Raw genomic sequence first — 27,884 nt, 5'->3', positions numbered from 1 at the left:
CTCGTTCCCCCACCCGCACATATATCCTCTTGGTCAATCTTTCCTCACTCAATCTCTCCATGGCCCCAAAACCCTTTTAAAACACCCTCTTTTGCTCTTTTCAACCCCCCTCTTTTTATTTCCACATCTCTCTTACCCTTACGTTACTTACTCGATCAAACCACCTCCCCAAACCCCACATTGTCCCAAACATCTCATTCCAGCACATCCCCACCTCCTGCGCACAACTCTAACCATAGCCCACGCCTCGCACCATACAACATTGTTGGAACCACATTCCTTTAACATACCCATTGTTGCTTTCCGAGAAATGTTCTCGACTTCCACACTTTTTTCAAGGCTCCAAAATTTTTCGCCCCCCCCCCACCCTATAGCCACTTCCCTTCCATGGTTCCACCGCTGAAGATCCACTCCCAGATATCTAAAACACTTCACTTCCTCAGTTTTTCTCCATTCACACTTACCCCCCAATTGATTTTGACCCTCCAAACCCTACTGTACCTAATAACCTGCTCTTATTCACATGTACTCTTAACTTTCTTTTTCCCCACACACTAATTACCAAACTCATTCACCAGCTTCTCCGCAGTTTCCTCACATAAAATCAGCCACCAGCGCTGTACCATCAGCGAACACAACTGACTCACTTTCCCCAGCTCTCTCCATCCCCAACAGACTTCATACTTGCCCTCTTCCAGGACTCTTGCCTTCACCTCCTAACAACCCCATCCATAAACAAATTAACGAACCATGGAGACATCACACACGCCCGCCAAACCTACAGTCACTGAGAACCAATCATTTTTCCTCTCTTCCTACACGTACACAGCCTTACATCCTCGATAACAAACCTTTTACTGCTCTAACAACTTGCCTCCCACACCATAAAAATTCTAATACCTTCCACAGAGCAGCTCTATCAACTCTATCTATCCTTCTCCCATAAAAAGATCCATAAATGCTACATACAAATCCATTGCTTTACTAAGTCTTTCCTCACAATACATTTTCAAAGGCAAACACCTGATCCACACACCCCTCTACCACTTCTGAACCGACTGCTCTTCCCCAATCTGATGCTCTGTACATGCTTCACCCTCTCATCAATACCCTCCCATATAATATACCAGGAATACTCAACAACCTTATACCTCTGTAATTTGAGCTCGCTCTCTGTTTCCCTTGGGGAAAAGGCACCCCCCAACACACCACCCCCCCCCTTTGCCTTTGTTACAATGGCACTAGCCACGCATTCCGCCAATCCCTCACATCCTCACCATGAGTCATACATACATTAAATAAACTTACCAACAGTCTAACAATACAGTCACACCCTTTTTTAATAAATCCACGCAATACCATCCAAACCTCTGCCTTGCCGCTTTCATCTTCCGCAAAGCTTTTACTCCCCTCTTCTCTGTTTACCAATCATTTTCCTAACCCTCTCACTTTGCACACCACTCGACCAAAACACCCTATAATCTGCACTCTGTCCATCAACACATTCAACAAACCTTAAAAATACTCATCCATCTCCTTTGTCGCTGTCTCCCGGCGTTTGCGAGGTAGCGCAAGAAACAGAGAAAGAAATGGGCCCAACACACCCCCATACACATGTATTATAACATACGTCCACACACGCAAATATACATACCTACATAGCTTTCCATGCTTACCTAATAGTACCATAAACAGATACGTAACTACATTACACACCTACTACCCACAATAATCCCCCCATCTTACCCCGTTTACTAATAATACACCACCCGTACTCCAACCATACACTATTCATCATTTAATACCAACCCTCATACCACCCACTTATAAATTATCCAATATTAATACTCACACATACCAACCACATATAACCACTACCTACCTACAATAATTAACCACCTACACACCGAATTAACTTAATTACCACCCCCCCCCTAACCAACACCCAACCAACCACTTATATACCGAAAAAAAAACCCCACCCAAATAACACCCCACACCTTTACACACCTAAACCCTACCCCACCAACACAAAATACCAACCCTTACCTACAACACACCTCCCTTACCCACACTACATCTACATACACCACCTACCAACTACTACACCTATACACCCACTACCCCACCTTCACCTACTATACTACCCTACCCATACTACTATAAACACACCCTTAACACAACATTTAACTAAACCCCTAAATACCACACCTAAAACCCCATAAACTAATAACAACCTGTCAAATAACCCGCCAAAGAACCTTACATTACCGATACACCCAGTACCAACTACCCCCCTCCCTCACCTACCAACCTAAAATACCCATACCCATACTACCTACCAGGACTACCATACAACACCATTACCCTACCCCCAAAAAACCACCACACCCCACCCTACCATACCAACCTACACCCACACCCCGAACCAACAGCCCCGACAACTTGCTTCACATGCCTTGATTCAATCCACTGACAGCACGTCAACCCCGGTATACCACATCGCTCCAATTCACTCTATTCCTTGCCCTCCTTTCACCCTCCTGCATGTTCAGGCCCCGATCACACAAAATCTTTTTCACTCCATCTTTCCACCTCCAATTTGGTCTCCCTCTTCTCCTTGTTCCCTCCACCTCCGACACATATATCCTCTTGGTCAATCTTTCCTCACTCATCCTCTCCATGTGCCCAAACCACTTCAAAACACCCTCTTCTGCTCTCTCAACCACGCTCTTTTTATTTCCACACATCTCTCTTACCCTTACGTTACTCACTCGATCAAACCACCTCACACCACACATTGTCCTCAAACATCTCATTTCCAGCACATCCATCCTCCTGCGCACAACTCTATCCATAGCCCACGCCTCGCAACCATACAACATTGTTGGAACCACTATTCCTTCAAACATACCCATTTTTGCTTTCCTAGATAATGTTCTCGACTTCCACACATTCTTCAAGGCCCCCAGAATTTTCGCCCCCTCCCCCACCCTATGATCCACTTCCGCTTCCATGGTTCCATCCGCTGCCAGATCCACTCCCAGATATCTAAAACACTTCACTTCCTCCAGTTTTTCTCCATTCAAACTCACCTCCCAATTGACTTGACCCTCAACCCTACTGTACCTAATAACCTTGCTCTTATTCACATTTACTCTTAACTTTCTTCTTCCACACACTTTACCAAACTCAGTCACCAGCTTCTGCAGTTTCTCACATGAATCAGCCACCAGCGCTGTATCATCAGCGAACAACAACTGACTCACTTCCCAAGCTCTCTCATCCCCAACAACTTCATACTTGCCCCTCTTTCCAAAACTCTTGCATTCACCTCCCTAACAACCCCATCCATAAACAAATTAAACAACCATGGAGACATCACACACCCCTGCCGCAAACCTACATTCACTGAGAACCAATCACTTTCCTCTCTTCCTACACGTACACATGCCTTACATCCTCGATAAAAACTTTTCACTGCTTCTAACAACTTTCCTCCCACACCATATATTCTTAATACCTTCCACAGAGCATCTCTATCAACTCTATCATATGCCTTCTCCAGATCCATAAATGCTACATACAAATCCATTTGCTTTTCTAAGTATTTCTCACATACATTCTTCAAAGCAAACACCTGATCCACACATCCTCTACCACTTCTGAAACCACACTGCTCTTCCCCAATCTGATGCTCTGTACATGCCTTCACCCTCTCAATCAATACCCTCCCATATAATTTACCAGGAATACTCAACAAACTTATACCTCTGTAATTTGAGCACTCACTCTTATCCCCTTTGCCTTTGTACAATGGCACTATGCACGCATTCCGCCAATCCTCAGGCACCTCACCATGAGTCATACATACATTAAATAACCTTACCAACCAGTCAACAATACAGTCACCCCCTTTTTTAATAAATTCCACTGCAATACCATCCAAACCTGCTGCCTTGCCGGCTTTCATCTTCCACAAAGCTTTCACTACCTCTTCTCTGTTTACCAAATCATTTTCCCTAACCCTCTCACTTTGCACACCACCTTGACCAAAACATCCTATATCTGCCACTCTATCATCAAACACATTCAACAAACCTTCAAAATACTCACTCCATCTCCTTCTCACATCACCACTACTTGTTATCACCTCCCCATTTGCGCCCTTCGCTGAAGTTCCCATTTGCTCCTTTGTCTTACGCACTTACGCAATATATATATATTGATAGAGATGCTCTGTGGAAGGTATTAAGAATATATGGTGTGGGAGGCAAGTTGTTAGAAGCAGTGAAAGTTTTTATCGAGGATGTAAGGCATGTGTACGTGTAGGAAGAGAGGAAAGTGATTGGTTCTCAGTGAATGTAGGTTTGCGGCAGGGGTGTGTGATGTCTCCATGGTTGTTTTCATTTGTTTATGGATGGGGTTGTTAGGGAGGTGAATGCAAGAGTTTTGGAAAGAGGGGCAAGTATGAAGTCTGTTGGGGATGAGAGAGCTTGGGAAGTGAGTCAGTTGTTGTTTGCTGATGATACAGCGCTGGTGGCTGATTCATGTGAGAAACTGCAGAAGCTGGTGACTGACTTTGGTAAAGTGTGTGAAAGAAGAAAGTTAAGAGTAAATGTGAATAAGAGCAAGGTTATTAGGTACAGTAGGGGTGAGTGTCAAGTCAATTGGGAGGTGAGTTTGAATGGAGAAAAACTGGAGGAAGTAAAGTGTTTTAGATATCTGGGAGTGGATCTGGCAGCGGATGGAACCATGGAAGCGGAAGTGGATCATAGGATGGGGGAGGGGGCGAAAATTCTGGGAGCCTTGAAGAATGTGTGGAAGTCGAGAACATTATTATGGAAAGCAAAAATGGGTATGTTTGAAGGAATTGTGGTTCCAACAATGTTGTATGGTTGCGAGGCGTGGGCTATGGATCGAGTGGTGCGCAGGAGGATGGATGTGCTGGAAATGAGATGTTTGAGGACAATGTATGGTGTGAGGTGGTTTGATTGAGTAAGTAACGTAAGGGTAAGAGAGATGTGTGGAAATAAAAAGAGCGTGGTTGAGAGAGCAGAAGAGGTTGTTTTGAAATGGTTTGGGCACATGGAGAGAATGAGTGAGGAAAGATTGACCAAGGGTATATATGTTTCGGAGGTGGAGGGAACGAGGAGAAGAGGGAGACCAAATTGGAGGTGGAAAGATGGAGTGAAAAAGATTTTGTGTGATCGGGGCCTGAACATGCAGGAGGGTGAAAGGAGAGCAAGGAATAGAGTGAATTGGAGCGATGTGGTATACCGGGGTTGACATGCTGTCAGTGGATTGAATCAGGGCATGTGAAGCGTCTGGGGTAAACCATGGAAAGCTGTGTAGGTATGTATATTTGCGTGTGTGGACGTATGTATATACATGTGTATGGGGGGGGTTGGGCCATTTCTTTCGTCTGTTTCCTTGCGCTACCTCGCAGACGCGGGAGACAGCGGCAAAAAAAAAAAATGTATATATATATATATATATATATATATATATATATATATATATATATATATATATATATATGTAGGGGAGAAAGAATACTTCCCACGTATTCCCTGCGTGTCGTAGGAGGCGACTAAAAGGGGAGGGAGTTGGGGGCTGGAAATCCTCCCATCTCGTTTTTTTTTTTTTTAATTTTCCAAAAGAAGGAACAGAGAATTGGGCCAGGTGAGGGTATTCCCTCAAAGGCCCAGTCCTCTGTTCTTAACGCTACCTCGCTATCGCGGGAAATGGCGATTAGTATAAAAAAAAAATATATATATATATATATATATATATATATATATATATATATATATATAGATATTTCTTTTTTTTCTTTCATACTATTCGCCATATCCTGCATTAGCGAGGTAGCGTTAAGAACCGAGGACTGAGCCTTTTAGGGAATATCCTTCTTTTGAAAAAAAAAAAAAGTGAGAGGGGAGGATTTCCAGCCCCCTGCTCCCATATATATATATATATATATATATATATATATATATATAAAACTGTGTGTGTATATATATATATATATATATAAGTATATTTTTTTTTTTTTTTTTTTTTTTTGCTTTGTCGCTGTCTCCCGCGTTTGCGAGGTAGCGCAAGGAAACAGACGAAAGAAATGGCCCAACCCACCCCCATACACATGTATATACATACGTCCACACACGCAAATATACATACCTACACAGCTTTCCATGGTTTACCCCAGACGCCTCACATGCCTTGATTCAATCCACTGACAGCACGTCAACCCCGGTATACCACATCGCTCCAATTCACTCTATTCCTTGCCCTCCTTTCACCCTCCTGCATGTTCAGGCCCCGATCACACAAAATCTTTTTCACTCCATCTTTCCACCTCCAATTTGGTCTCCCTCTTCTCCTCGTTCCCTCCACCTCCGACACATATATTCTCTTGGTCAATCTTTCCTCACTCATTCTCTCCATGTGCCCGAACCATTTCAAAACACCCTCTTCTGCTCTCTCAACCACGCTCTTTTTATTTCCACACATCTCTCTTACCCTTACGTTACTTCCTCGATCAAACCACCTCACACCACACAATGTCCTCAAACATCTCATTTCCAGCACATCCATCCTCCTGCGCACAACTCTATCCATAGCCCACGTCTCGCAACCATACAACATTGTTGGAACCACTATTCCTTCAAACATACCCATTTTTGCTTTCCTAGATAATGTTCTCGACTTCCACACATTCTTCAAGGCTCCCAGAATTTTCGCCCCCTCCCCCACCCTATGATCCACTTCCGCTTCCGTGGCTCCATCCGCTGCCAGATCCACTCCCAGATATCTAAAACACTTCACTTCCTCCAGTTTTTCTCCATTCAAACTCACCTCCCAATTGACTTGACCCTCAACCCTACTGTACCTAATAACCTTGCTCTTATTCACATTTACTCTTAACTTTCTTCTTTCACACACTTTACCAAACTCAGTCACCAGCTTCTGCAGTTTCTCACATGAATCAGCCACCAGCGCTGTATCATCAGCGAACAACAACTGACTCACTTCCCAAGCTCTCTCATCCCCAACAGACATCATACTTGCCCCTCTTTCCAAAACTCTTGCATTCACCTCCCTAACAACCCCATCCATAAACAAATTAAACAACCATGGAGACATCACACACCCCTGCCGCAAACCTACATTCACTGAGAACCAATCACTTTCCTCTCTTCCTACACGTACACATGCCTTACATCCTCGATAAAAACTTTTCGCTGCTTCTAACAACTTGCCTCCCACACCATATATTCTTAATACCTTCCACAGAGCATCTCTATCAACTCTATCATATGACTTCTCCAGATCTATAAATGCTACATACAAATCCATTTGCTTTTCTAAGTATTTCTCACATACATTCTTCAAAGCAAACACCTGATCCACACATCCTCTACCACTTCTGAAACCACACTGCTCTTCCCCAATCTGATGCTCTGTACATGCGTTCACCCTCTCAATCAATATCCTCCCATATAATTTACCAGGAATACTCAACAAACTTATACCTCTGTAATTTGAGCACTCACTCTTATCCCCTTTGCCTTTGTACAATGGCACTATGCACGCATTCCGCCAATCCTCAGGCACCTCACCATGAGTCATACATACATTAAATAACCTTACCAACCAGTCAACAATACAGTCACCCCCTTTTTTTAATAAATTCCACTGCAATACCATCCAAACCTGCTGCCTTGCTGGCTTTCATCTTCCGCAAAGCTTTTACTACCTCTTCTCTGTTTACCAAATCATCTTCCCTAACCCTCTCACTTTGCACACTACCTCAACCAAAACACCCTATATCTGCCAATCTATCATCAAACACATTCAACAAACCTTCAAAATACTCACTCCATCTCCTTCTCACATCACCACTACTTGTTATCACCTCCCCATTTGCGCCCTTCACTGAAGTTCCCATTTGCTCCCTTGTCTTACGCACTTTATTTACCTCTTTCCAGAACATCTTTTTATTCTCCCTAAAATTTAATGATACTCTCTCACCCCAACTCTCATTTGCCCTTTTTTCACCTCTTGCACCTTTCTCTTGACCTCCTGTCTCTTTCTTTTATACATCTCCCACTCAATTTCATTTTTTCCCTGCAAAAATCGTCCAAATGCCTCTCTCTTCTCTTTCACTAATACTCTTACTTCTTCATCCCACCACTCACTACCCTTTCTAATCAACCCACCTCCCACTCTTCTCATGCCACAAGCATCTTTTGCGCAATCCATCACTGATTCCCTAAATACATCCCATTCCTCCCCCACTCCCCTTACTTCCATTGTTCTCACCTTTTTCCATTCTGTACTCAGTCTCTCCTGGTACTTCCTCACACAAGTCTCCTTCCCAAGCTCACTTACTCTCACCACCCTCTTCACCCCAACATTCACTCTTCTTTTCTGAAAACCCATACAAATCTTCACCTTAGCCTCCACAAGATAATGATCAGACATCCCTCCAGTTGCACCTCTCAGCACATTAACATCCAAAAGTCTCTCTCGCGTGCCTGTCAATTAACACGTAATCCAATAACGCTCTCTGGCCATCTCTCCTACTTACATAGGTATACTTATGTATATTTCGCTTTTTAAACCAGGTATTCCCAATCATCAGTCCTTTTTCGGCGCATAAATCTACAAGCTCTTCACCATTTCCATTTACAACACTGAACACCCCATGTATACCAATTATTCCCTCAACTGCCACATTACTCACCTTTGCATTCAAATCACCCATCACTATAACCCGGTCTCGTGCATCAAAATCACTAACACACTCATTCAGCTGCTCCCAAAACACTTGCCTCTCATGATCTTTCTTCTCATGCCCAGGTGCATATGCACCAATAATCACCCATCTCTCTCCATCAACTTTCAGTTTTACCCATATTAATCGAGAATTTACTTTCTTACATTCTATCACATACTCCCACAACTCCTGTTTCAGGAGTATTGCTACTCCTTCCCTTGCTCTTGTCTTCTCACTAACCCCTGACTTTACTCCCAAGACATTCCCAAACCACTCTTCCCCTTTACCCTTGAGCTTCGTTTCACTCAGAGCCAAAACATCCAGGTTCCTTTCCTCAAACATACTACCTATCTCTCCTTTTTTCACGTCTTGGTTACATCCACACACATTTAGGCACCCCAATCTGAGCCTTTGAGGAGGATGAGCACTCCCCGCGTGACTCCTTCTTCTGTTTCCCATTTTAGAAAGTTAAAAAAATACAAGGAGGGGAGGATTTCTGGCCTCCCGCTCCCGTCCCCTCTAGTCGCTTTGTATGACACGCTAGGAATGTGTGGGAAGTATTCTTTCACCCCTCTCCCCAGGGATAATGTATATATATATATATATATATATACACACACACACACACATAAACAGGCACATATACACACACACACACACACACATACATATATATACATATGAAAAATGTAAGAAACAATTTAGAAAACTGAAACTTCTAGCTTGAAATGAAATGAAAAAAATGGATGTCACATAATGGTTCAACCTCTGGCTATGGAAAAAGGAAATGTATAATTTATTTACACAAACGTCAATAGTAGATCTCATCAATTTTACCACTGTAATCAATAAGCTTCAATGTCTAAGCTACATTTTTTCCAGTTTCACTATTTTCTTGTCAAAGCACCATGTATGAAAACTACCACTCCAGTAAAACAACTATAAACACTTACTTCCCCTTTATTTATATATTTTTTTTTTTTTTTTGCTTTGTCGCTGTCTCCCGCGTTTGCGAGGTAGCGCAAGGAAACAGACTAAAGAAATGGCCCAACCCACCCCCATACACATGTATATACATACACGTCCACACACGCAAATATACATACCTACAAAACTTTCCATGGTTTACCCCAGACGCTTCACATGCCCTGATTCAATCCACTGACAGCACGTCAACCCCGGTATACCACATCGATCCAATTCACTCTATTCCTTGCCCTCCTTTCACCCTCCTGCATGTTCAGGCCCCGATCACACAAAATCTTTTTCACTCCATCTTTCCACCTCCAATTTGGTCTCCCACTTCTCCTCGTTCCCTCCACCTCCGACACATATATCCTCTTGGTCAATCTTTCCTCACTCATTCTCTCCATGTGCCCAAACCATTTCAAAACACCCTCTTCTGCTCTCTCAACCACGCTCTTTTTATTTCCACACATCTCTCTTACCCTTACGTTACTCGATCAAACCACCTCACACCACACACTGTCCTCAAACATCTCATTTCCAGCACATCCACCCTCCTGCGCACAACTCTATCCATAGCCCACGCCTCGCAACCATACAACATTGTTGGAACCACTATTCCTTCAAACATACCCATTTTTGCTTTCCGAGATAATGTTCTCGACTTCCACACATTCTTCAAGGCTCCCCAGATTTTCGCCCCCTCCCCCACCCTATGATCCACTTCCGCTTCCATGGTTCCATCCGCTGCCAGATCCACTCCCAGATATCTAAAACACTTTACTTCCTCCAGTTTTTCTCCATTCAAACTTACCTCCCAATTGACTTGACCCTCAACCCTACTGTACCTAACCTTGCTCTTATTCACATTTCCTCTTAACTTTCTTCTTTCACACACTTTACCAAACTCAGTCACCAGCTTCTGCAGTTTCTCACATGAATCAGCCACCAGCGATGTATCATCAGCGAACAACAACTGACTCACTTCCCAAGCTCTCTCATCCACAACAGACTTCATACTTGCCCCTCTTTCCAAAACTCTTGCATTCACCTCCCTAACAACCCCATCCATAAAGAAATTAAACAACCATGGAGACATCACACACCCCTGCCGCAAACCTACATTCACTGAGAACCAATCACTTTCCCCTCTTCCTACACGTACACATGCCTTACATCCTCGATAAAAACTTTTCACTGCTTCTAACAACTTGCCTCCCACACCATATATTCTTAATACCTTCCACAGAGCATCTCTATGAACTCTATCATATGCCTTCTCTAGATCCATAAATGCTACATACAAATCCATTTGCTTTTCTAAGTATTTCTCACATACATTCTTCAAAGGAAACACCTGATCCACACATCCTCTACCACTTCTTATACCACACTGAGATGTTCTCTTTCTTTCATACTATTCGCCATATCCCGCGTTAGCAAGGTAGCGTTAAGAACAGAGGACTGGGCCTCTGAGGGAGTATCCTCACCTGGCCTCGTTTTCTGTTCCTTCTTTTGGAAAATCAAAAAAAAAAAAAAAAGGATATATATGTGCGTGTGTGGACGTGTATGTATATACATGTGTATGTTGGTAGGTTAGGCCATTCTTTTGTCTGTTTCCTTGCACTACCTCGCTAACGCGGGAGACAGCGACAAAGTATAATAAATGATAAATATAAGTATAAGTTACAGAGAATGGCTAAAGGATTTAATTTTGCCCACCTTGGTGGAGAGGAGAGTTTAGGGATGACCTGATCACATCCTTAAGTTTTTAAAATAGATTGATGATGTGGTAAATGAATAGTTCTTCGAGTGATGTAGGAATAGATTGACCAGAGAACAACTTTAGAATAGTAAGATACTTGTTTAAAAGAATGTGATGAAGTACTTGTATAAGTGGTTGATGAATGAAATAAGATGAGTGAGAACATGGTAAATGCAGACTATGCATAAATTTAAAAGGTTGTATGATAGTAGAGAATGTTCAAGAAATGATTCCCCACATGTATAAAACTCCCTCCACATACAGTACAAATAGGTAGAGTAAGGCGATGTATAGATTATCTTAGGTTCTTTTTCTTTGTCAATAGTACATGATGCGAGTGAAATCAAATTTGATTGCAAACACCGTAATTCATTGCACTTTTTAGGTACTTTGTGATGCAAAAGAAGAGCAGAAGTAAGAAACAGAGTATTAGCTGCAAATCTTTTTGAATGTCACCTAAACTCCTGTGTATGAATGTCACCTAAACTCCTGTGTACAAATTCTTAGGAATGTTTTAGATGTAACACCCTACATTAAGCTTATATCAGTTTGGGGTTATGTGCATGTACCAGTAAATTGTTATCACCTTGCAAAATCTCTTGCCATGGTTTCATCTTGCATTATTGTCCTTCCTTATTTCCTGGTTCCTTTCTGTGAACTTCGATAAAGCTTGCCTTATGATCTCTGCCAGGTTTTGTTTGTATATCTGATCAAGTGCTGTTGATATCTTGAAATGGGAGGACCTAGTTTTTTTATTAATACAGTAATTAGTAACCTCTTTAGAGCAATTTATTTCTTCAGGCTAAGATGTCTCCCTTTTGATTGTCAATCACAGAAACCCCATTGATATCAGTACAAACACAATTGAGCTGAAATGAATTGGTAGAGTTTTTAAGAAAGATTAGCATTTAACTTCCGCTTTGTGAAATAGTTTTCAGTAATTCTTTATTCGTCAGTGAAGATATGTAGCATAATTATGAAGAAACTTTTTGCTTACAGAATAGTGATGCCCTGACGGTAACGCACTTCCACTATGTTGGGTGGTCAGGTTTATTAGGAGAAGTGCCATTGGTGACGCATGGCATCATGGAGATCATCACCAGAGTTCAGTCACACATTGATGTCAGTTTGTCTACAGCAGCTCCTACACTTGTCCACTGCTCGTAAGTCATTTCTTTCTTCTGTTGATGAGCCTACTGGGAACCTGATCCCAATTTTCACAAGAGACGACTGAATGGGGCATGCTCTTTGTCTTGGGTTGCATCCCAAAAGGATAGAAAAAGAGAAAATTTGGTTGTTTCTTTTCTGTTCCCACCCACTACATTAGTCTCTCTTTCATTTGTATGGATGGTTTGATTTAGCCCACTTTGATCAATCACATGGTCATGCAAAGCCTTCAGGATTTTAAGTAATGTATGTATACAATCTGTTGGGGATGAGAATGCTTGGGAATTGAGTCAGTTGTTGTTTGCTGATGATACAGAACTGATGGCTGATTAGAGTGAGAAATTACTGAAGTTGGTGACTAAGTTTGGAAGAGTGTGTGAAAGGAGAAAGTTGAGAGTAAATATCAATGAAAACAAGGTTTTTAGTTTCATCAGGGTTGAGGGACACGTTAGTTGGGATGGAGAAAAAGTAAAGAGCTTTAGATATCTGTGAATGGACTTGGCAGCAAATGGAACCATGGAAGTGGAAGTGAGTCATAGGGTGGGGAAGGGGGCAAAGGTTCTGGTAGCGATGAATAATGTGTGGGAAGAGAGAACGTTATCTCGGAGAGCTGAAATAGGTATGACTGAAGTAGTCCCACCAATATTAGATGGCTGCAAGGCATGGGCTGTTGATAGGGTTGTGCTGAGTAGGGTGAATGTGTTGGTAATAAAATATTTGAGGACAGTACATGGTGTGAGGTATCTTTATTGAGTAAGTAATTAAAGGATAAGAGAGATGTGTGGTAATAAAAAGTGTTGGTTGTGAAAGCAGAAGAGGGTGTGTTGAAATGGTTTAGACATATGGAGAGAATGAATGAGGAAAGGTTGACAAAGAGGATATATGTAACAACAGTGGAGGGAACAAGGAAAAGCAGGATACCAACTTTGAGATGGAATGATGGAGTGAAAAAGATTTTGAGCCTGAACATGCAAGAGGGTGGAAGGATGGAGTAAAAAAAGATTTTGAGTGATCAGAGCCTGAACATGCAGGTGGGTGAAAGGTGTGCACAGAATAGAGTGAATTGGAACAATTTGGTGTACTTGGGTTGACATGCCATCAATGGACTGAACCAGGGCATGTGAAAGATCTAGGGTAAACCATGGAGAGGTCTGTGGGATCTGGATGTGGATTAGGGAGTTGTTGTTTCGGTGCTTTACGCATGACAGCTTGAGAATGAATGTGAGCAGATGTGGCCTTTCTTCATGTGCTTCCTCACTGACACGGGTGATAGCAATGTTGTTTCGTGTTGTGCTGGGTGGCACAGCGAATGAGGGTGGATGTGTTGGAAATGAAATGTTTGAGGACAATGTGTGGTGTGAGGTGGTTTGATCGAGTGAGTAATGAAAGGGTAAGAGAAATGTGTGGAAATAAAAAGAGTGTGGTTGAGATAGCAGAGGAGGGTGTGTTGAAGTGGTTTGGACATATGGAGAGAATGAGAGAGGAAAGATTGACAGAAAGGATGTATGTGTCAGAGGAGGAGGGAACAAGGAGAAGCAGGAGACCAAATTGGAGGTGGAAGGATGAAGTGAAAAAGATTTTGAGCGATCGGGGCCTAAACATACAAGAGGGTGAGAGGCGTGCAAGGAATGGAGTGAATTGGAACGATGTGGTATACCAGGTTCAACGTGCTGTCAGTGGACTGAACCAGGTTTGTAGGGCCTGGATGTGGAGAGAGAGCTGTGGTTTTGGTGCATTACACATGACAGCTAGAGGGTGAGTGTGAACAAATGTGGCCTTTGTGTCTGTTTTCCTGGCGCTACCTTGCTGACGCTGTGGGCGATGCTGTTTCCTGTTGGGTGGGGTAGTGACAGGAATGGATGAAGGCAAGCATGTATGATATGTACATGTGTATATATGTATATGTCTTTGTATGTGTGTATGTTGATATGTATATGTATGTATACGGGCATTTATGTATGTGTTTTTATGAGTGGATGAGCCATTCTTCATCTGTTTCCTGGCACTGCCTTGCTGACATGGGAAACAGCGATTAAGTACAATAAAGAAAAAGAAAGAAATAGTTTTTGCACCTCACTATTTCGATATTTAAGATGATCTCAGTATGAGAGTGATCAGTCTGGTGAGGGCAATTTGATTTTCTGTGAATGGGTATGAATCTTTTTATATTATTTAGAATAAATGTTCTTCTATCTGATTCAAGCACAAATTAGGCAGTTTGGATTACATACACTGTGTTAGTTTGATATATTTTGGCCGTTTTTTTTTTTTTTTACACCATCTTATATTCATATTTATATTTTCTTTTATTTGTATTTGTAAATATGTAGATGATTATTGATTCCTGTGTTAAGTGAGAACCTTTAGAAGAGGATTCTACAGACACATTTGGTTAAAACACAATTGACTCATTTTTTTCCATTACAAGTTGAATGTTTTGAAACAAAAGCAAGCAATAGTTACTGTGCATGCTATTACAGTACCCTTGGCTTCATCTCAGATATAACTTATTTGTCTGAGTCTGTTCTTTTTGTGCATTAGTATCCTTTCATTCATATATTATTTATTTATTTATTATACTTTGTCGCTGTCTCCCGCGTTAGCAAGGTAGCACAAGGAAACAGACGAAAGAATGGCCCAACCCACCCACATACACATGTATATACATACACGTCCACACACGCACATATACATACCTATATATATCAACGTATACATATATATACACACAGACATATACATATATACACATGTACATAATTCATACTATCTGCCCTTATTCATTCCCATCGCCACCCTGCAACACATGAAATAACAACCCTCTCCCCCCCGCATGTGTATGAGGTAGCGCTAGGAAAAGACAACAAAGGCCACATTCGTTCACACTCAGTCTCTAGCTGTCATGTATGATGCACCAAAACCACAGCTCCCTTTCCACATCTAGGCGCGACAGAACTTTCCATGGTTTACCCAGACACTTCACATGCCCTGGTTCAATCCATTGACAGCACGTCGACCCCGGTATACCACATCGTTCCAGTTCACTCTATTCCTTGCACGCCTTTCACCCTCCTGCATGTTCAGGCCCCAATCACTCAAAATCTTTCTCACTTCATCCTCCCACCTCCAGTTTGGTCTCACGCTTCTCCTCATTCCCTCTACCTCTGACACATATATCCTCTTAGTCAATCTTTCCTCACTCATTCTCTCCATATGACCAAACCATTTCAAAACACCCTCTTCTGCTCTCTCAACCACACTCTTTTTATTACCACATATATTTCTTACCCTTTCATTACTTTCTCAATCAAACCACCTCACACCACATATTGTCCTCAAACATCTCAAACACCCTCCTTCACACAATTCTATCTATAGCCCACACCTTGCAACTATATATCACTGTTGGAACCACTATTCCTTCAAACACACCCATTTTTGCTTTCCAAGATAACATTCTCGACTTCCACACATTCTTCAATGCCCTCAGAACTTTTGCCCTCTCCGCTACCCTATGATTCACTTCCACTTCCATGGTTCCATCTGCTGCCAATTCCACTCCCAGATATCTAAAACACTTCACTTCCTCCAGTTTTTCTCCATTCAAACTTACCTCCCAATTGACTTGTCCCTCAACCCTACTCTACCTAATAACCTTGCTCTTATTCACATTTACTCTCAGCTTTCTTTTTTCACTCACTTTACCAAACTCAGTCACCAGCTTCTGCAGTTTCTCACCCAAATCAACCACCAGCGCTGTATCATCAGCAAACAACAACTGACTCATTTCCCAAGCTCTCTCATCCACAACAGACTGCATACTTGCCCCTCTTTCCGAAACTCTTGCATTCACCTCCCTAACAACCCCATCCGTAAACAAATTAAACAACCATGGAGACATCACACACCCCTGCCACAAACCAACATTCACTGAGAATCAATCACCTTCCTCTCTTCCTACACGTACACATGCCTTACATCCTCGATAAAAACTTTTCACTGCTTCTAACAACTTGCCTCCTACACCATATATTCTTAATACCTTCCAAAGAGCATCTCTATCATCTCTATCATATGTCTTCTCCAGATCCATAAATGCTACATACAAATCCATTTGCTTTTCTATGTACTTCTGACATACATTCTGCAAAGCAAACACCTGATCCACACATCCTCTACCACTTCTGAAACCACACTGCTCTTCCCCAATCTGATGCTCTGTACATGCCTTCACCCTCTCAATCAATACCCTCCCATATTATTTCCCATGAATACTCAACAAACTTATACCTCTGTAATTTGAGCGTTCACTTTTATCCCCTTTGCCTTTGTACACTGGCACTATGCAAGCATTTCGCCAGTCCTCAGGCACCTCACCATGAGTCATACATACGTTAAATAATCTTATCAACCAGTCAGCAGTACAGTCACCCCCCTTCTTTTGATAAATTCCACTGCTATACCATCCAAACCTGCTGCCTTGTTGGCTTTCATCTTCAGCAAAGCTTTTACTATCTCTTCTCTGTTTACCAAATCATTCTCCCTAACCCTCTCACTTTGCACACCACCTCATCCAAAACACCCTATATCTGCCACTCTATCATCAAACATTCAACAAACCTTCAAAATACTCACTCCATCTCCTTCTTACATCACCACTACTTGTTATCACCTCCCCATTAGCCCCCTTCACTGATGTTCCCATTTGTTCTCTTGCCTTACACACTTTATGTACTTCCTTCCAAAACATCTTTTTATTGTCCCTAAAATTTAATGATACTGTTTCACTCCAACTCTCATTTAACCTAGTTTCTGACTTTCCAGGTTTCATATTTCTTATAATGATGGTTCTCAATGCTCCAACATATTACTTTTGAATTTTGTCCTCTACATTTTTTGCTTTTCTGCTGTGTCACATTATTGTGCTTCCTGCACTGAAAAGTAAAACTCTCTTTGTTTGATATTAATTAGAATTATATATATTTTTTTATTATACTTTGTCGCTGTCTCCCGCGCTTGCGAGGTAGCGCAAGGAAACAGACGAAAGAAATGGCCCAACCCCCCCCCATACACATGTATATACATACGTCCACACACGCAAATATACATACCTACACAGCTTTCCATGGTTTACCCCAGACGCTTCACATGCCCTGCTTCAATCCACTGACAGCACGTCAACCCCGGTATACCACATCGCTCCAATTCACTCTATTCCTTGCCCTCCTTTCACCCTCCTGCATGTTCAGGCCCCGATCACACAAAATCTTTTTCACTCCATCTTTCCACCTCCAATTTGGTCTCCCTCTTCTCCTTGTTCCCTCCACCTCCGACACATATATCCTCTTGGTCAATCTTTCCTCACTCATCCTCTCCATGTGCCCAAACCACTTCAAAACACCCTCTTCTGCTCTCTCAACCACGCTCTTTTTATTTCCACACATCTCTCTTACCCTTACGTTACTCACTCGATCAAACCACCTCACACCACACATTGTCCTCAAACATCTCATTTCCAGCACATCCATCCTCCTGCGCACAACTCTATCCATAGCCCACGCCTCGCAACCATACAACATTGTTGGAACCACTATTCCTTCAAACATACCCATTTTTGCTTTCCGAGATAATGTTCTCGACTTCCACACATCCCCATATACACAAATATATATACATAAATGCCCATACACACACATAACATACATACACATATCAACATATACTCACACAGACATATACCTATATACACATGTACATATCCATACTTGCTGCTTTCATCCATTCATGTTGCCACCCCGGCACACATGAAATAGCATTCCTCCCCCCAACGAGGTAGCACTAGGAAAAGACAAAAAAGGACTCATTTCTTCATTCTCAGTCTCTAGCTTTCATGTGTAATGCACTGAACCAGAGCTCCCTTTCGTTACACATCCAGGCCCCACAAAACTTTCCATGCTTTACCCCAGATTCCTCTCAAGCCCTAGTTCAATCCATTGACAGCACGTTGACCCTGGTATACCACATAATTCCAATTCACTCTATTCCTTGCACACGTTTCACCCTCCTGTATTTTCAGACCCCAATCACTCAAAATCTTTCTCACTTCATCCTCCCACCTCCAGTTTGGTCTCACGCTTCTCCTCATTCCCTCTACCTCTGACACATATATCCTCTTAGTCAATCTTTCCTCACTCATTCTCTCCATGTGACCAAACCATTTCAGCACCCTCTTCTGCTCTCTCAACTGCACTCTTTTTATTACCACACATCTCTCTTACCCTTTCATTACTTACTTGATCAAACCACCTCACACCATGTATTGTCCTTAAAACATTTCCTTTCCAACAAATCCACCCTCCTCCATACAACCCTATCTATAGCCTATGCCTCACAACCATATAACATTGTTGGAACCACTATTCCTTCAAACATACACATTTTTGCTCTCTGAGATAACGTTCTCGCCTTCCACACAATCTTCAACACTCCCAGAACCTTTGCCCCCTCCACCGCCCTGTGACTCACTTCCACTTTCATGGTTCCATCCGTTGCTAAATCCACTCCCAGATATGTAGAACACTTCACTTCCTCAAGTTTTTCTCCATTCAAACTTACTTCTCAATTAACTTGTCCCTCATCCATGCTGAACCTTGCTCTTATTCATATTTAGTCTCAGCTTTCTTTTTTCACACACTTTACCAAACTCAGCCACAAACTTCTGCAGTTTCTCACTTGAATCACCCACCAGTGCTATATCATCAGAGAACAACAACTGATTCTCATCTCAAGCCCTCTCATCCACAGCAGACTGCATACTTTCCCCTCTCTCCAAAACTGTTGCATTCACCTCCCTAACCGCCCCATCCACAAACAAATTAAACTAACATGGGGACTTCACGCACCCCTGCCGCAAACTGACATTCACTAGGAACCACTCACTTTCCTGTCTTCATACTTGTACACATGCCTTACATCCTTGGTAAAACCTTTTCACTGCTTCCAGCAACTTACCCCCGACACCATATACTCTTAATACCTTCTACAAAGCATTTCTATCAGCTCTTTATCATATGCTTTCTTCAGATCCATAAATGCTACATACAAATACATATGTTTTTCTAAGTATTTCTCATACATTCTTCAAAGCAAACACCTGATCCACACATCCTCTAGCACTTCTGAAACCACACTGCTCTTCCCCAATCTGATGCTCTGTACATGCCTTTACCCTCTTAATCAATAGCCTCCCATTTAATTTCCCAGGAATACTTAACAAAATTACCTCTGTATTTTGAACACTCACCTTTATCCCCTTTGCCTTTGTACAGTGGCACTATGCATGCATTCTACCAATCTTCAGGCACTTCACTATGAACCATACATACATGGAAAATCCTTACCAACCAATCAAGAGCACAGTCATCCCCCCCCCTTTCTTTTTTTTTTATGAATTCTACTGCAGTACCATCCAAACCTGCCGCCTTGCCAGCTTTCATCTTCTGCAAGGCTTTCACTACCTCTTCTCTGTTTACCAAACCATTCTCCCTAACCTTCTCACGTTGCACACCGCCCCGACAGAAACACCCTATATCTGCCGCTCTATCATCAAACACTTTTAATAAACCTTCAAAATACTCACTCCTTTTTTTCTTTTCATTACTACATATTGTTACCTCCCCATTTGCCCTCTTCACAGATGTTCCCATTTGTTCTCGTCTTACGCACTTTATTTACCTCCTTCCAAAACATCTTTTTATTCTCCCTGAAATTTGATACTTTCTCACCCCAACTCTCATCTGCCATCTTTTTCACCTCCTGCCCCTTTCTCTTGACCTCTTGCCACTTTCTTTTATACATCTACCTTTCATTTGCACTGCTTCCTTGCAAAAATCGTCCAGACACCTCTCTCTTCTCTTTCACTAACGATCCTACTTCTTCATCCCACCACACACTACCCTTTCTAATATGCCCACCTCCCACGCTTCTCATGCCACATGCATCTTTTGCGCAAGCCATCACTGCTTCCCTAAATACATCCCATTCCTCCCCCACTCCCCTTATGTCATTTGCTCTCACCTTTTGCCATTCTGCACTCATTCTCTCCTGGTACTTCCTCACACAAGTCTCCTTTCCAAGTTCACGTACTCTCACCATTATCTTTTCCCCAACATTCTCTCCTCTTTTCTGAAAACCTCTACAAATCTTTACTTTTGCCTCCACAAAATAGTGATCAGACATCCTTCCAGCTGCCCATCTAAGCAAATTAACATCCAAAAGTCTCTCTTTTACATGACTATCAATTAACATGTAATCCAGTAACACCCTCTGGCCATCTCTCTTACTCACGTACATGTACTTATGTATATCTCTCTTCTTAAACCAGGTATTCCCAGTCACCAGTCCTTTTTCAGCTCATAAATCTACAAGCTCTTCATCATTTCCATTTACAACAATGAACACCCCATGTACACAAATTGTACCCTCAACTGCCCCATCACCCACCTTTGCATTCAATCACCCATCACAAAAACCTGGTCTCATGCATCAAAGCTGCTAACACACTCACTCAGCTGCTCCTAAAACACTTGCCTCATGATCTTTCTTCTCATGACAAGCTACATAAGCACCAATAATCTTCCATCTCTCTCTTTCCATCCAGTTCCAGTTTTACCCATATCAATCTAGAGTTTACTTTCTTACACTCTATCACATACTCCCACAACTGCTTCTGGAGGCGTGCTACTCCTTCCTTTGCTCTTGTCCTCTCACCAACCCCTGACTTTACTCTGAAGACATTCCCAAACCACTCTTCCCCTTCACCCTTGAGATTTGATTCACTCAGAGCCAAAACATCCAGGTTCCTTTCCTCAGACATACTACCTATCTCTCCTTTTTTCTCATCTTGGTTGCATCCACACACATTTAGACACCCCAATCTGAGCCTTCGAGGAGGATGAGCACTCCCTGCATGACTCCTTCTTCTGTTTCCAGCCTCCCGCTTCTACCCCCTTTTTTCGTCATCTACAACACTCGGAGAATACATGGGAAGTATTCTTTCTCCTCTACCCCAGGGATATATATACATATTTATATACATAGATTTGAATGCAAAGGTGAGTAATGTGGCAGTTGAGGGTATGATTGGTGTACATGGGGTGTTCAGTGTTGAGACATATACACATATACATATGTACATAGTCATACTTGCTGCCTTCATCCATTCCTGTCGCCACCCTGTCACACATGAAATAGCACACACACCCACACGCCACTGCTGCCACCATGTGCATGGGCAAGGTATCGCTAGGAAAAGACAAAAACAAGGCCACATTCATTCATACGCAGTCTCTGTCTGTCATGTGTAATACACCCAAACCACAGCTCCCTTTCCACATCCAGGCCCCACAAAACTTTTCTTGGTTTACCCCAGATGCTTCACATGCCCAGGTTCAATCCATTAACAGCACATTGAATACATATATATATTCTTTCAAACTATTCGCCATTTCCCGGATTAGCAAGGTAGCGTTAAGAACAGAGGACTGGGCCTCTCAGGGAATATCCTCACCAGGCCCCTTCTCTGTTCCTTCTTCTGGAAAATTAAAAAAAAAAAAAAATCAAGAGGGGAGGATTTCCATCCCCCCGCTCCCTCCCCTTTTAGTCACCTTCTACGACACGCAGGGAATACATGGGAAGTATTCTTTCTCCCCTATCCCCGAGGGACAAACATATTTTTTTTTTTCTTCTTTTTTTTCTTTTTTTTTGTCGCTGTCTCCCACGTTTGCGAGGTAGCGCAAGGAAACAGACGAAAGAAATGGCCCAACCCACCCCCATACACATGTATATACATACGTCCACACACGCAAATATACATACCTACACAGCTTTCCATGGTTTACCCCAGATGCTTCACATGCCCTGATTCAATCCACTGACAGCACGTCAACCCCGGTATACCACATAGATCCAATTCACTCTATTCCTTGCCCTCCTTTCACCCTCCTGCATGTTCAGGCCCAGATCACACAAAATCTTTTTCACTCCATCTTTCCACCTCCAATTTGGTCTCCCACTTCTCGTTCCCTCCACCTCCGACACATATATCCTCTTGGTCAATCTTTCCTCACTCATTCTCTCCATGTGCCCAAACCATTTCAAACATATATATATATATATATATATATATATATATATATATATATATATATATATATATATTTTTTTTTTTTTTTACGTCCACACACGCAAATATACATACCTACACAGCTTTCCATGGTTTACCCCAGACGCTTCACATGCCCTGATTCAATCGACTGACAGCACGTCAACCTCGGTATACCACATCGATCCAATTCACTCTATTCCTTGCCCTCCTTTCACCCTCCTGCATGTTCAGGCCCCGATCACACAAAATCTTTTTCACTCCATCTTTCCACCTCCAATTTGGTCTCCCACTTCTCCTCGTTCCCTCCACCTCCGACACATAAATCCTCTTGGTCAATCTTTCCTCACTCATTCTCTCCATGTGCCCTAACCATTTCAAAACACCCTCTTCTGCTCTCTCAACCACGCTCTTTTTATTTCCACACATCTCTCTTACCCTTACGTTACTTACTCGATCAAACCACCTCACACCACACATTGTCCTCAAACATCTCATTTCCAGCACATCCATCCTCCTGCGCACAACTCTATCCATAGCCCACGCCTCGCAACCATACAACATTGTTGGAACCACTATTCCTTCAAGCATACCCATTTTTGCTTTCCGAGATAATGTTCTCGACTTCCACACATTCTTCAAGGCTCCCAGAATTTTTACCCCTCCCCCACCCTATGATCCACTTCCGCTTCCATGGTTCCATCCCCTGCCAGATCCACTCCCAGATATCTAAAACACTTTACTTCTTACAGTTTTTCTCCATTCAAATTTACCTCCCAATTGACTTGACCCTCAACCCTACTGTACCTAATAACCTTGCTCTTATTCACATTTACTCTTAACTTTCTTCTTTCACACACTTTACCAAACTCAGTCACCAGCTTCTGCAGTTTCTCACATGAATCAGCCACCAGCGCTGTATCATCAGCGAACAACAACTGACTCACTTCCCAAGCTCTCTCATCCCCAACAGACTTCATACTTGCCCCTCTTTCCAAAACTCTTGCATTCACCTCCCTAACAACCCCATCCATAAACATGTGGCAGTTGAGGGAATAATTGGTATACATGGGGTTTTCAGTGTTGTAAATGGAAATGGTGAAGAGCTTGTAGATTTATGTGCTGAAAAAGGACTGGTGATTGGGAATACCTGGTTTAAAAAGCGAGATATACATAAGTATACGTGTGTCAGTAGGAGAGATGGCCAGAGAGCGTTATTGGATTACGTGTTAATTGACAGGCGCACGAAAGAGAGACTTTTGGATGTTAATGTGCTGAGAGGTGCAACTGGAGGGATGTCTGATCATTATCTTGTGGAGGCTAAGGTGAAGATTTGTATGGGTTTTCAGAAAAGAAGAGTGAATGTTGGGGTGAAGAGGGTGGTGAGAGTAAGTGAGCTTGGGAAGGAGACTTGTGTGAGGAAGTACCAGGAGAGACTGAGTACAGAATGGAAAAAGGTGAGAACAATGGAAGTAAGGGGAGTGGGGGAGAAATGGGATGTATTTAGGGAATCAGTGATGGATTGCGTAAAAGATGCTTGTGGCATGAGAAGAGTGGGAGGTGGGTTGATTAGAAAGGGTAGTGAGTGGTACGATGAAGAAGTAAGAGTATTAGTGAAAGAGAAGAGAGAGGCATTTGGATGATTTTTGCAGGGAAAAAATGCAGTTGAGTGGGAGATGTATAAAAGAAAGAGACAGGAGGTCAAGAGAAAGGTGCAAGAGGTGAAAAAGAGGGCAAATGAGAGTTCGGGTGAGAGAGTATCATTAAATTTTAGGGAGAATAAAAAGATGTTCTGGAAGGAGGTAAATAAAGTGCGTAAGACAAGGGAGCAAATGGGAACTTCAGTGAAGGGCGCAAATGGGGAGGTGATAACAAGTAGTGGTGATGTGAGAAGGAGATGGAGTGAGTATTTTGAAGGTTTGTTGAATGTGTTTGATGATAGAGTGGCAGATATAGGGTGTTTTGGTCGAGGTGGTGTGCAAAGTGAGAGGGTTAGGGAAAATGATTTGGTAAACAGAGAAGAGGTAGTGAAAGCTTTGCGGAAGATGAAAGCCGGCAAGGCAGCAGGTTTGGATGGTATTGCAGTGGAATTTATTAAAAAAGGGGGTGACTGTATTGTTGACTGGTTGGTAAGGTTATTTAATGTATGTATGACTCATGGTGAGGTGCCTGAGGATTGGCGGAATGCGTGCATAGTGTCATTGTACAAAAGCAAAGGGGATAAGAGTGAGTGCTCAAATTACAGAGGTATAAGTTTGTTGAGTATTCCTGGTAAATTATATGGGAGGGTATTGATTGAGAGGGTGAAGGCATGTACAGAGCATCAGATTGGGGAAGAGCAGTGTGGTTTCAGAAGTAGTAGAGGATGTGTGGATCAGGTGTTTGCTTTGAAGAATGTATGTGAGAAATACTTAGAAAAGCAAATGGATTTGTATGTAGCATTTATGGATCTGGAGAAGGCATATGATAAGAGTTGATAGAGATGCTCTGTGGAAGGTATTAAGAATATATGGTGTGGGAGGAAAGTTGTTAGAAGCAGTGAAAAGTTTTTATCGAGGATGTAAGGCATGTGTACGTGTAGGAAGAGAGGAAAGTGATTGGTTCTCAGTGAATGTAGGATATATATATATGTGTATATATATATATATATATATATATATATATATTTTTTTTTTTTTTTTTTTTTTTATACTTTGTCGCTGTCTCCCGCGTTTGCGAGGTAGCGCAAGGAAACAGACGAAAGAAATGGCCCAACCCCCCCCCCCCCCATACACATGTACATACACACGTCCACACACGCAAATATACATACCTACACAGCTTTCCATGGTTTACCCCAGACGCTTCACATGCCTCGCTTCAATCCACTGACAGCACGTCAACCCCTGTATACCACATGACTCCAATTCACTCTATTTCTTGCCCTCCTTTCACCCTCCTGCATGTTCAGGCCCCGATCACACAAAATCTTTTTCACTCCATCTTTCCACCTCCAATTTGGTCTCCCTCTTCTCCTCGTTCCCTCCACCTCCGACACATATATCCTCTTGGTCAATCTCTCCTCACTCATTCTCTCCATGTGCCCAAACCATTTCAAAACACCCTCTTCTGCTCTCTCAACCACGCTCTTTTTATTTCCACACATCTCTCTTACCCTTACGTTACTTACTCGATCAAACCACCTCACATCACACATTGTCCTCAAACATCTCATTTCCAGCACATCCATCCTCCTGCGCACATCTCTATCCATAGCCCACGCCTCGCAACCATACAACATTGTTGGAACCACTATTCCCTCAAACATACCCATTTTTGCTTTCCGAGATAGTGTTCTCGACTTCCACACATTTTTCAAGGCTCCCAAAATTTTCGCCCCCTCCCCCACCCTATGATCCACTTCCGCTTCCATGGTTCCATCCGCTGACAGATCCACTCCCAGATATCTAAAACACTTCACTTCCTCCAGTTTTTCTCCATTCAAACTCACCTCCCAATTGACTTGACCCTCACCCCCACTGTACCTAATAACCTTGCTCTTATTCACATTTACTCTCAACTTTCTTCTTCCACACACTTTACCAAACTCAGTCACCAGCTTCTGCAGTTTCTCACATGAATCAGCCACCAGCGCTGTATCATCAGCGAACAACAACTGACTCACTTCCCAAGCTCTCTCATCCCCAACAGACTTCATACTTGCCCCTCTTTCCAGGACTCTTGCATTTACACTCCCGTACATCACCATCCATAAACAAAGTAAACAACCCATGGTGATCTGCCTACACTCCCCTGCCGCTAATCGTAATTCTTTGTGAACCATAGCAACTGTCCTCGCATTCCTACACGTAAATTAAACATGCCCGGTAAGAATAGTGATTTTTGTTGCTATGCTTCTTTGATATCTGAAGACATATCCTTAGATTAGTAATACCTTCCACAGGAGCATCCTCTTTCAACCTCGTGCATATTGCCTTATAAAGTGACCATAAATGATACAGGTCACATAATTCAAATTTGTTGGGTTGGGTGTCGCTCTAAATACATGCTTCAAGCAAAAACACTGTCCAAACACAGCCGCTCTCTTCGGAAACCACTCGGCTCTTCCCCATTATGATGCTCTGTTAATTGGCAAGGCTCAATAGAAATGCACTTGTCACCGCACAATATAATTTACCAGGAAATTTCTTCATAACTGAACCTCGGTAATGGGCTGCACTCTCGAGTAGAACGTGTGCCTTTGTTCAATGGCAGATGAACGACATTCAGCCAATACTCGGCACCTAACCATGAGTCCATACATTCTTTATAATAACCCTTCACCAACCTGTCAAAATCTTACAAGTATACCCAGATTGTTAAGAAATTTGACCAACCGCAATACCATGCAATACTGTGCCCTTCTTGCCGGCTTCTCATCTTCATGTGAGGGCGAAGTACTGGCGAAGCTTGGTGACTCTGCTGAGGTTGGGTGTAAATGTGGTGGGGGTGGGGATCGGGGAAAGGTGGAATTAGAGGGGGGGTGGGGGGGGGGGAGGGGGCGGAAGGGGGGGGGGGGTTGGAGGGGGGTTGGTTGTGTGTTTGTTTGTGGGGGGGGGTGTTTGAGTGATTGGGCGATCTTGTTTGGTCTTACGTATGGGGGCGGAGGTTTATGTTGGTTTGGGAGGCGCGGGTTTTGTGGGGGGGGTGAATGGGGGTGGGGGTGGGGGGGGTGGGTGGTTGAGTGGGTAGATAGGAGGGGTTAAAGTGGGGGATAAATGGGTGAATTGGAATAATATGGTCGTCTTGGGGTGGGATTGTTGGTACAGTAAGGGTTGAGGAGGTTTGGCGGTCAAGGTCTGAGGGGGGGATGGGTTATGGGGAGGGTGGGGGTTGGGGGTGTGTTGGGGGGGGGCGGGGGGGGGGGGGGGTTGTGGTTTTGTGTTGTTTTATGGTCGAAGGTAAGGGCGCGTTGGTTTGTTTGCGGTGTTTAGGCCTATGGGGTGTTGGGGGGCTGGGGTGGGAGTGGGGTTGTGGGGTGTTGTAAGGATGGTTGT

The 27,884-nt window shown here is 42.8% G+C and overlaps 1 protein-coding gene across 2 annotated transcripts in view; it reads left to right on the top strand.

The window, feature by feature from the left end:
• The window catches only part of Ptp69D (Protein tyrosine phosphatase 69D), a 669,136-nt gene that overhangs the window by 581,288 nt on the left and 59,964 nt on the right, over nt 1-27,884 (top strand). For both annotated transcript variants that reach the window (XM_071664992.1, XM_071664991.1), the window contains exon 24: nt 12,519-12,682. In XM_071664992.1, the coding sequence (XP_071521093.1) occupies nt 12,519-12,682 (164 nt within the window). The remainder of the gene's footprint in view (nt 1-12,518; nt 12,683-27,884) is intronic.

The sequence above is a fragment of the Panulirus ornatus genome, chromosome 9 (assembly GCF_036320965.1).
Source record: "Panulirus ornatus isolate Po-2019 chromosome 9, ASM3632096v1, whole genome shotgun sequence".
NCBI classification, from domain to species: Eukaryota; Metazoa; Arthropoda; class Malacostraca; order Decapoda; family Palinuridae; genus Panulirus; species Panulirus ornatus.
The sequence above is the reverse complement of the archived record's forward strand: the minus strand, read 5'-3'. Positions and strand labels throughout refer to the sequence as shown.